At 42.2% G+C, this 12117-nt stretch overlaps 1 protein-coding gene across 2 annotated transcripts; it reads right to left on the reverse strand.

Moving 5' to 3' along the window:
• Positions 1–5410: 5410 nt before the first annotated feature.
• On the reverse strand, positions 5411–11737 carry LOC146317116 (protein NLRC3-like). 2 transcript variants are annotated; one of them, XM_084733632.1, is made up of 5 exons: positions 11606–11737; positions 9578–9724; positions 8418–8537; positions 7940–8028; positions 5411–7293 (listed from the first exon to the last, which is right to left on the reverse strand). In XM_084733632.1, the coding sequence occupies exons 1-5, from the start codon at positions 11635–11637 to the stop codon at positions 5411–5413; spliced, it is 2271 nt and encodes a 756-aa protein (XP_084589758.1). In that variant the 5' UTR covers positions 11638–11737. The 2 variants fall into 2 exon arrangements, with proteins under 2 accessions (XP_084589758.1, XP_084589759.1); XM_084733633.1 differs by having other exon boundaries at positions 5411–7275; positions 11606–11736.
• Between the last annotated feature and the right edge of the window lie 380 nt (positions 11738–12117).

Here is a 12117-nt window from a genome sequence, read left to right on the forward strand (position 1 = left end):
GTCACTGAGGTAGTTCAGAAGCTCCTCAGTGGCAAGGCACCAGGGGTGGATGAGATCCGCCCTGAGTACCTCAAGTCTTTGGATGTTGTAGGGCTGTCTTGGTTGACACGCCTCTGCAACGTTGCGTGGCAGTTGGGGACAGTGCCTCTGGACTGGCAGACCAGGGTGGTGGTCCCTCTATTTAAGAAGGGGGACCGGAGGGTGTGCTCCAACTACAGGGGGATCACACTCCTCAGCATCCCTGGTAAAGTCTATTCCAGGGTACTGGAGAGGAGGATTCGGCCGATAGTCGAACCTTGGATCCAGAAGGAACAATGTTTTCGTCCTGGTCGTGGAACACTGGACCAGCTCTATACCCTCCGCAGGGTGCTTGAGGGTTCATGGGAGTTTGCCCAACCAGTCCACATGTGTTTTGTGGACTTGGAGAAGGCATTCGACCGTGTCCCTCGTGGCATTCTGTGGGAGGTGCTTCGGGAGTATGGACTACGGGGCCCTCTGCTAAGGGCCGTACGGTCTCTGTATGACCGGAGCAGGAGCTTGGTTCGCATTGCCGGCAGTAAGTCAGACCTGTTCCCGGTGCATGTTGGCTACCCTCTCCACATCGAGAGGAGTCAGCTGAGGTGGCTTGGGCATCTGGGATGCCTCCTGGGCGCCTCCCTCGGGAGGTGTTCCGGGCATGCCCCACTGGGCCTGGGAACGCCTTGGGGTACCTCCGGAACACCTGGAGGAAGTGTCCAGGGAGAGGGAAGTCTGGGTGTCCCTGCTCAGACTGCTGCCCCCGCGACCCGGCCCCGGATAAGGGGAAGATAATGGATGGATGGATGGATGAAATAAATCAGACTTTATCAAATAAAAATTCATTTCATCAAGTCATGAACTTTACAGACATGTTTAACAGCTGTCCCAGCACTTCTGCTGTTTCTGCTACGTTTAACCCAATAGTTAATAAACATGCACCTTTTTTTAAAGTTATGTTTTGGTGTTTCTGTCTTTATTGGACAGGACAGCTGAAGAGCAGACAGGAAAGGGGGTAGAGAGCGAGGGGATGACATGCAGCAAAGGGCTGCAGGCAGGAGTTGAACCAGCAGCTGCTGCAGAGGACTAACAGCCTCCATACATGAGGCAGACGCTCTACCAACTGAGCTACAGGGCCGCCCTGTTAATAAGCATGAACCTTTAAAAATATACAATACAGAATAGGTCAAGCCTCTGGTTTCATCAGAAATTGATTCTTTGATTAAAGACAGAAATAAAGTCTGGACTCTGGCCAGACGTACTTGGGACCCTGGTCACTTACTTATTTTCAGACAGCTTAGAAACAAATGTCCATCTGCAATAAGAAAGACTAAATCTGATTATTATTTAAATCTAATCCCAAAATCAAATTCAAATCCAGCTCATTTGTGGAAGGCAGTAAATTCTCTTAACCGTAAGTCTTCCAGCTCATTTCCTCCTCTCACCACAGCAAATGTCTGTTTTATATCAGAGCATGAGGAGATTTGTGTAGCTTTTAATGAACATTTTTCATCTGCTGGTAACCAGTTTGATCAAACTTACACAGGACCACCTCTGTCCACTATTGATCCAGTCACCCAGATAATGACAACTCCTCCTTTTTCACTGCAGCCTTTCTCTTTTGATGAAGAGGCCGATGCACTCCTTTCTATGGATTCTCAGATTTCTGTGGGAGACGATAAACTTGAGCCCGACTTTTTAAAACTTGCTGCTCCAGTTGTGGTCGGCTACATTACACATATTTTGAAGCTTTCAGTCAAGGCTCAATCCTGGGGTCTGTCCTGTTCACACTTTATATCAATGATATGACCTCAGCTGTCACTGGCTGGAATATTCATCTTTATGCAGATGACACCATTTTGTTGTGTATTGTGAATGATGCACACTCTGACATAAATTCCCCCCAACACTGCTTTTCTCATCTACAAGTTGCACTCAGTAATAATAAACTGCTTCTCAATGCAGACAAATCTAAATTCATGTTGTTCAGCACATCAAAAAATATGAACCATGACAGCCTCATCATCTCCACCAACAATGGTACAAATATTGAAAGGCTCACACAGTAGAAGTACTTTGGTATTTGGATCCATGAAAAGTTCACCTTTAAATATCATGTTTCCAAGCTGCTGACTTCTCTACCAATGAAAACTGCTTTCTTTTATAGAAACAGACTCTCCTTTCTGCTGCAGTGTAGAAAGATGCTTGTTGAGGAAACTTTTTTTTTATCAGTCTCAGACTCTGGGGATATTTTATAATAAAAAACTTCTCTTGTGGATTTCATTTTGGTAGATATACACTGTACAAGAGCAAAATACATGAACTGACCTCAGAGTCTTCAGTCGACAGTGTGGACTCTCCAGTCCAGCTGACAGAAGCTTCACTCCTGAATCCTGCAGGTCTCTGTTGTTGCTCAGGTCCAGATCTGTCAGATGGGAGGGGTTGGACTTTAGAGCTGAGGCCACGACTTCACAGTGAGTCACTGAGAGTCGACAGTCAATAAACCTGTGATGACAGAAAATATGAAAGTTAAAGACTAACAAAATCTGACTCTTTATTATAAAAATAAAGTGACAAAGCACATGAACCTGAGCGTCTGCAGCTCAGCTGGTCAGTCACTGATCACAAGGTTTGTGGTTTGAAACTTGAGCTCCTTCTGTCCACATGTCAAAGTTTTCCTGAGCAACATCAGGAAACACAAACTGCTGTTTTTGGACACAAGTGTCCAAATGACTGTGACGTAAACGTGTCTTATTTTGATGAACAGCTGATTTGTGTTTGTTAAACTTTATTTTAATGAAGTGTAAAATCCCTGCAGGTTGTTACTGCACTCGTATATATTTACCTCAGTCATGTGTTTGTGTGTATTTTGATGAATCTTATGTTTCTCCATCTGCTTTTCATCTCACACTAAATGAACTGAATGACTCCTGTTGCATTAATAGTTTCATTAGTACTAAAGACTGAATGATGATCATTTATGGATGATAGTTTTTCTCAAGTGGAGTTCAGCAGTTTAACAAGATCATTTCTTCTGTGAGCCTGGTGAAGATAAAAATCCTCCAGTGAACTGAACCTACTGAGCTCTCCTTCACTGGCAGAATGAACCTGGAGGACGTCCCAGGATCTGACTGTGTCCTGAGCTGCTGTCTGAGGAAATCAGCTGACAAATACACAAAGACTGTGGCTGCAAATTCAATGAAAACCAGCGTGGAAATGAGAGCTGCTACTTTCTCTGCATATGTTGCCTTTAGTGTCTCTGTTGTGAAATGGTGCAGAAAGGAAACACGTTGTCTGACAGTTTGTGTTTGCATTTCTCACATTAGGGTGACCAGATGGAAAAGCTTCAAAGTTGCCATGAAGTCAAAATCTCCATGTTTCATAGTTTTGATGACATGTGTATTGATGTATATGTCAGCGGCAGTGGAAGACATCTATCAGGCCTGATGTCGGGGCAGAGCCTCAAACATCAGCAGAGACTCAGCTCACCCTGCCCACCACCTCATCAAACTCCTCCCCTCTGGCAGGCCATACAGGAAATACATGCACATACCACAAGACTGAAAAACAGCTTGTTCCCTAAAGCTGTAAAACTGCTGAACACAGCCTGAACCCCCTCCCACACCCCCACAAACTCCCACTAGAGAAGGCAAGCTTTTGGCTCTGACTGAGAAGGTGAGACAAGGCATGAGGAGCAAACAACTCCTGAAGAAGGTTAGCTGCAGGGAGACGTCCCTGTTCACTGCCCCGCCACCAGGAGATGTTCTGGGCTAAGGAGCCAAACATCTATGAGCGGTGGTCCCCAGCTGATGACCCTGCAGCTAACAAGTGGGCACCGGTGGAGGAGCTGCAGGCTGAGAGCCTGGCAGGATGAACACCTACCTGTTCACATTAAACACATTCTGAAAAAACAAAAACGTGTTTTACCTCATTTTTATGTCTTTTTGTTTACAACATAATTCCATATGATTCCATATTTCACAGTTTTAATGTCTCCAGTGTTAATCTATAATGTAGAAAAATAAAATTAAAGAAAAAACATATATAGATATATTTTGTTTTTATACCTTTACATTTATACATTTTAATATTTGTATATTTCTATACTTGTATATTGTGTTCTTGATGTATTTTTCTAATGTTCTCTTGTATCTTTTCTAATCTCAGGGAGTTCCATCATAATTTCATTGTCTTGTTGTCTGCAGCAGAACAATAATAAAGAATCTTGAATCCTAGTTTTGGCCGTAGAGATGTCTGCCTTCTCTACAATATAACAGAGCTGGATGACACGAGTCCTGTGGAGCTCAAAGTGACAAAAAATACATCTGAAAAATTCAACAACAACGTCTCTTTCCAGAAATCATGACCTGGTTAATCCTCAGACTTCGTTGTGAGCAGTTTCATGTAGGAGCTACTTTCTTTCTGCAGTTGAATCTACTAGAACTACTTTAGACTCGACCACATGATCCACAGACGTCGCTCAGTGAACGCAGCAGTGAAGTGTGTCAACAGTTTAGGATGTTTGTCAGTGAATAAGTGCTACACCTCCTCCAGAACCAAACCAGTTCCTGTGTCCTGCTAAAAGAGGGTTAGTTCTGAACTGAACAACAACATCAGCCCAGACTGAACTACCAGAGACAGAGATCTTCATTACTGGTTATAAAACAAACTCATTTCTAGTGAAGCAAATCATCTGAAAAGATCTTCATTGTTGGAACTAAATGATGTAAAATCAAACCTTTTATTAATGAGGATGGAGAGGGGGATGTTTGATTTGTTCTTCAAGAGGGAGGATGGCCTCCCCTCACATCCTCTCTCAAATCAATCAATAATTATAGATATTAGGAATAAACTGTAAAAACAAACAGAACAGTTCTTCATATGAAATAGATCAGAAACTGCTGAGAAGAAATATGACAGCAATAACTGAATAAAAGATAAAGTGAAAAAACTTCCATCAGATCACAAGTATTACATGTCTGTGTGTCTGAATATAAAAAGATCAATAAACAGACACATTATAGAAACATAGTGCACACACTGTAAAAAATAAAACTACTGTCAAAACATTTTTAAGTCCTCATATTTCTCTGCTGAATTTGTATCAAACCTCCATCACCCAAAGAAAGACAGAAGACGACAGAAGAAACTTGTTTCACTGACTTGATGACTATAAACACAAAAAATGACTTTTGTAGATATTTGTAGTTTAACACATGTTGAATTATTTCTATTATTATCATTAAACATTTGTATTCATTATTATTATTTTAATTCTAGTTGAAGGAAACTTTTACAGTGTAGAAGTTTTATATTGTTCATGTGTGTAAAGTCTCTTTAATACTGAAGGCTTCAGCTTTTTGTTGCTTTATAATGTTGATAATCACATCTGGACTTACCGAGCCTTTCTGCAGTTCCTCACAGCTGGAATCAGTCTCAGTCGTCCCTCATCTGATGTGTTGTACTTCTTCAGGTCCAACTCATCCAGAACCTCCTCTGACATCTGCAGCATGTAGGCCAGAGCTGAGCAGTGGATCTCAGAGAGTTTCTTCTCTGGTCTGTTCTCTGACTTCAGGAACTCTTGGATCTCCTGATGTACTGAGTGGTCGTTCATCTCCGTCAGACAGTGGAAGATGTTGATGCTTCTGTCAGGAGAGATCTTATAACTGTTCATCTCCTTCAGGTTGTTGATGACTCTCTGGATGATTTCTGGACTGTTGTCTCTCTGACCCAGCAGGCCTCTGAAGAGTTTCTGACCCAGCAGGCCTCCTGAGTCTCTTTGACCCAGCAGGTCTCCTAAGAGTCTCTGGTTGGACTTCAGAGAGAGGCCATGAAGGAAGCGGACAAACAGGTCCAGGTGGCCATTTTCACTGTTGAGGGATTTCTTCATGGCTCCCATCAGGAACTCATCCAAAGATAAGTTGTTTCCACCATCTGAGGCTCTGTATTTCTCCAGGAAGTGCTTCAGTACCTGTGTGTTCCTGTTGGTGTAACAGTGGAACATGTAGACTGCAGCCAGAAACTCCTGAACACTCAGATGAACAAAGCAGTAGACTGTTTTCTGGAAGATCACACTCTCTCTTTTGAAGATCTCTGTACAAACTCCTGAGTACACCGAGGCCTCTGTGACATCCAGACCACATCGCTCCAGGTCTTCTTGGTAGAACATGATGTTTCCTTCCTTCAGATGTTCAAACGCCAGCCTCCCCAGCTTCAGAAGAACTTCCCTGTCAGCCTCCGTCAGTTCCTGTGGACTCGTCTCATGTCCCTCATGGTACTTGTTCTTCTTCCTCTTTGTCTGAACCAGCAGGAAGTGTGAGTACAGGTCAGTCAGGGTCTTGGGCAGCTCTCCTCTCTGCTCTGTAGTCAACATGTCCTCCAGAACTGTAGCAGTGATCCAGCAGAAGACTGGGATCAGACACATGATGTGGAGGCTCCTGGATGTCTTGATGTGTGAGATGATTCTGCTGGACAGATCTTCATCACTGGACCTCCTCCTGAAGTACTCCTCCTTCTGGGCGTCGGTGAAGCCTCGTACTTCTGTTACCCTGTCAACACATGAAGGAGGGATCTGATTGGCCGCCGCAGGTCTGGAAGTTATCCAGACCAGAGCCGAGGGAAGCAGATTCCCCTTGATGAGGTTTGTCAGCAGCACGTTGACTGATGACGTCTGTGTGACATCAGACACAACCTGACTGTTGTTGAAATCCAGTGAAAGTCTGCTTTCATCCAGGCCATCAAAGATGAACAGAAGTTTACAGACAGCCAGCTTCTCTGCTGTGACCTTCTGTAATGTTGGATGGAAAACATGGAGCAGACTGAGAAGACTGTACTGATCATCTTTGATCAAGTTCAGCTCCCTGAACGAAAGCAGAATCAGCAGACTGACATCTTGGTTTTCCAAACCCTCTGCCCAGTCCAGAGTGAACTTCTCTACTGAGAAGGTTTTTCCAACTCCAGCGACGCCGTTGGTCAGAACCACTCTGATGTGTCTCTGTTGGTCAGGTAAGACTTTAAAGATGTCCTGGCACTTGATTGGAGTCTCATGGAGGGTCTCCTTCTTGGACGTTGTCTCCAGCTGTCTCACCTCATGTTGGGTATTAACCTCTTCACTCTGTCCCTCTGTGATGTAGAGCTCAGTGAAGATCCTGTTGAGGAGGGTTTCACTTCCTGTTTCATCACTTCCTTCAGTCACATGTTCACATCTCCTCCTCAGACTGATCTTATGTTCATCTGAAACCTCCTGCAGACCACCGTCCACTAAAAAAGACAAAAAAGCTGTGAGACAAAACAAAGACAATCTGTTGGTATTTTCATTACCAATAAAAAACAATGTAAGAATATATAAAGAAGTAAAGGTTATAAAGTCCAGTTTCAAGGAAACATCAGAAATTCTCTCTTTTTCTCTGACTTCCTTTGACTGTGTGTCCGTGTTAGAGATTCATGATGTGGATTTTATTCAGCTGATTCTGATAATTTGATTCTCATGGCTGATACTGATAAGATAACTGTTAATTTCACGTTTTTGTATTTTAAAAACAGGTTCATATAACCTGTAGTGTAAACTTCATAAATATACTTCAGCTTTTATAGAGCATTTAACCAAAGAATTCAAATTAAATTATTAAACAATCAGATATTATAACTGATACTTTATTTATTACTGATCTATAACTGTGACAGGTCAATATCAGCTGATCATTTATCGGCTCTGATTTTTATTGTGCTTCTCCAGTCAGTGTAGGTGTTTGATTGACAGCAGAGGCGACAGGCTGAGCTGCAGCTCTTCATCTAAACCAAGGACCCCTTACAAGATTTACCAGGGACCCCCTCATGTTCGTCCCCTGGAATAATTAGATAAAGTCTATTTTTTACTCTTCTATAGTCTTATTTATGTGAAAGATGGACAGATGTGCAGTCTTACTTTGTTCAGTGCTGCTCTGACTGTCGGTCTGCAGTCCAGGTCTTGTTCTGTGAGGTAAAATATCTGTTTCTGTCCATGAAGTCTGGAGGCTGTGAAGAGAGCAGAGACGGCAGCTTCAGTTTCAAGATTACTGTCACCAATTCACCCCCAGCAGAGACACACTGGGGTCAGACACAGACGCTACATGGATCCATCTGGACACATCTCAAGATCATTTTCTCAGATTCTGAAGATTTAAAAATCTTTACAGCGACTTCAACATCAGAGCAAAGATATATGAACATTTTATGGAAGTTTAAATGATGAAATGGAGGTTCTCAGCTGTTTTGATGAAGAAATAAAATAAGATCCATCTTAGTTTGAAACAGTATCTGCACTCATAGTTCTGCATCATGAATATAAATATTTTAGCATTTTGTCTTTATCCTTAATGAATCATCTTCCATCAGGTCAGTTTACAGTAAAAACAGTCTCTTACTTTGTGTCTGAGGGTCCAGGTTCATTACTGAAGTCTGGAGGAGGCTCTTTGGACCAGTCACTCTTCATGGACAGACAGCTGGACACTGGAGACTCTGCTCTCTGTCTGTTGGACTGAACTCTGCAAACACCAACATGTTTTTATTCACATCACATGAATCCTTCATAAATCCTCTGATGAAAGTCATTTATGAAGCTCTAAATACACAAACTGCTGCTGCTGTTGATAATCAGGAGCTTTAACAGTTTGTATCAGTCCTCTTAGATTAGATTACAACTTTTCTATCTGACTGACAGCTGTCACAGATACTAAGAGGAAGACGGGACAAATTATTGATTTTATTATTTTAAATTATTATTTGTGTCTCAGATACACTGAGAAAATTTGTATAAATTCAGTTTAAAAAGTCATTTTGTGTGACAATAATAATTTTGTGTGTTTTAGAAGTTTTTAAAGTGAATCCAACAGATATCAGTAGGGTTGGTTACTGAACCAATATGACATCACTTCCTTTACGACCAGAACCAACTGGACCGAATCACAACACAGATTTCGGTGCTTCATTTCAGAGCCACACGCCTGAGCTGTTGATTGAAAGTTGTCCTCTGGTTCAGATGTTACAGACACATCAGTAAACATGTGTAGTTAACATTAGTGACAACACTCTCTCTACATGGCTCTGGCAGCAGGCAGCCTGTTCGCTCGTAGACACCGGAAATACAATTCAAATCAAACTGTATCAGTTCAGGGACTGTTTAGACACCGGCACCATTTTAAAAGCATCATGTTGACACCATTATCATAAAAAACAAATGATACCCAACCCTAGAGGTCAGAGATCGTCCTGTCAGAGTTCAGTCCAGTCAGCAACAGTACATCAGGTAGGGAGCTGATATTACTGCTGCTGGACAGTGAGCTGATGTCAACAACAGGATGTGTGAAAGATCCTGATTTTAAAACACATCTGACAACTAGAGCTTGTTGTCAAATGTGGAGGTTTGTCAGAGGATTCATTTAATAATGTTTAAACATACTGTAGTCCCCCGGTGAGAGTATGGTGAGTGTAGACGTGATACAAAAACCTTCTGTCATCATGAAGCACAATGTTACTCTACAACATCACCAGAAACACTGAATGACTCAGTTATCAGTTCTCTTACTTTGAGTCTGAGGGTCCAGGTTCATTACTCAAGTCTGGAGGAGGCTCTTTGGACCAGTCACTCTTCAGAGACAGACAGCTGGACACTGGAGACTCTGCTCTGTCCTCCTCCTCCACACAAACACTCATCTTCTGATCTGAACTCAGTCTGAGAGAAACAGGAAAACTGACTGTGAGCTCAGAGCACAAGTTTGTTCAAGAGACAAACACAGGAAGTAACACACACACACACACACACACACACACACACACACACACACACACACACACACACACAAACACACACACACACACAAGGACATATGCAAATACACACACACACACACACACACACACACACACACACACGGAGAGAGAGAGAGAGAGAGAGAGAGAGAGAGAGAGAGAGACACACACACACACACAGTGTACAGTATAATAAAGCACCTCAGTTTTCTTTAAATCTCTTTGTTTTCTCAGGTTTCAGCAGGTTTCATGTGAATTTTTCAGCCAATCAGGACTTTGTGTCGACAGCTGAATCAAACTGTTGAGTTCATTCTAACGTTTCTTTCCTCTACAGTCCACAGGGAGAAAACTGACTCACACACTTTGACAGTAAAATCATAAAAATGTTGTATTAACACTCACCCTGCCTCAGCCTTCAGTTCTCCTCCGTCTGCTCTGATCTGTCCACACAAAATGGAACCTGAAGTTTCTGACTGAACACTTTCACTTTCAGGTTCCTCCCTGTTCTCATGAACCCAGATCACATGGTCAGTGTTGCTCCTCCCCTCTACATTTACAGGAAATCACTTGATCTGTGTGTGTGTGTGTGTGTGTGTGTGTGTGTGTGTGTGTGTGCGTGTGTGTGTGTGTGCGTGCGTGTGTGTGTGTGTGTGTGTTAAACATGATGTGTTTATGAGCGTCTCTCTTGACTTGAACAGACTGAATTAAAATGAGTTTTGGTCAAAATGTTGGTCGGCTGCTTCGACTCCTCCACGTCTCAGAGGGAAATATTCTACTTCTCTGTGAACTTCTTCAACCAGCGGGTCGACTAGCTGACTGTACTGAGACACAGACCTGCTGGAGATCAAAGCTACAGCTGCAACAACTATTGAGAAGCAAACTGTGTGATAATAAAGTGTGTTTGAGGTCACACCTTTACACGGTAAATTAGACAGATCATTGGTTTTGGCATCAGGAACATGCATGTAAAGGAAATAAGTTAATCACTTGTTGCTGACTGATGCATGAAATGAAACAAAGAAGCTTGTAAAACTGCTGAGCCACTCCAACTACTTAGTAAGAGATTAATAAAAAAAAAAAAAAACACACCCTCAGATCAATCTGTACTTGATGAACAAAGAAAACACTCTGGTTCGTCTCTGCTATCTTAAAGAATGGCTGCATAAGTTCATGCTTCCCAGTCCATCCCCCACCAGTCTACATATACAACAAAACCAGGTCACAAAGAGAGACGAGTGGCTCATCTTTGCTGTCAGTGGCTCAACTAGTTGTGCAGGGGCAGGTGCTTTAAGTCTTCACAGTCAATCGCTGATCAAATGAGAATCACTATAATCCCCCTACAACCCTCTCAAGGACCCCAGACTGAAAACCCCTGCAGTGAACTATTATATTCTATTATTAGATGAAGACTAATTGTAGGAATATTTGTCTGAAAATTACACACAGGGATTCACTGTGTACTTGTGGTATTTGTGTACAATATTTCTTCTCGTTATTACTGAATAAAGTTTCAGTTGTCCCTGCGTGCCTGAGCAGTTTGGTGAAGAAGTCAAATGACAGTAAAGAAATATTATCAGTGATTCCCACTGAATTCCAGGTCAGAGCAAATATTCACAGGTCCTGTGAGCCATCTAGTGTAAAGTCAGGGTATTACACTCATACGTCACTCATCTGAAGTGCAACATTTGAACTTAAAGAGAATATAAAAGAGTTTGAGTTGGTCTCTGACTGACAGGTTTTACTGATTTACTGTGTTTCCAAATATTTACAGCTGTGGTCTCTTCTGGCTGCTCGTCTTCAGTACCTGGTCAGGTCAGCACGGAGCCCACAGCTCATGATCTGAACTACTTTGACCACCTTCACTCTGTTTGGGACTTCAGATGTTTCTCCTCTACAGTAAACATGAGAACAAACAGAAAAAATGGAGACCTTTGTTTCTGGGCTGGAGAGACAGATGAAGGCCACAAAATTTACCAAAACTCTGCAAACTCACCTTCTCTTTCTCCTCCCTCTAGACAAAAAGTAGGTCAGGTGATTCTGTTTGAAGGATGTAAACAAAGAAATGTAAAGATAATACAGATATAGAGATAAGAACATGAAGAACAGATGCAGAAATAAAGAATAACTTTAGTTTTCTCTTACCATTTGTGTTTCCTTTTGTCTGTATCTGTGCATCATCTTTGGACCCAGTTTAAATCAATAAAGGATCAATAAGTCTTTTATGAAGTGTGTCATTCTGTCAGTCGACCAGCAGATGGAGCAGCAACATCACAGATCAGGACTGAGAAATTCTCAGTGAAGACTGATTTCAAACTA

The sequence above is a fragment of the Lutjanus erythropterus genome, chromosome 13 (assembly GCF_056507025.1).
Source record: "Lutjanus erythropterus isolate fLutEry1 chromosome 13, fLutEry1.hap2, whole genome shotgun sequence".
Lineage (NCBI taxonomy): Eukaryota > Metazoa > Chordata > Actinopteri > Lutjaniformes > Lutjanidae > Lutjanus > Lutjanus erythropterus.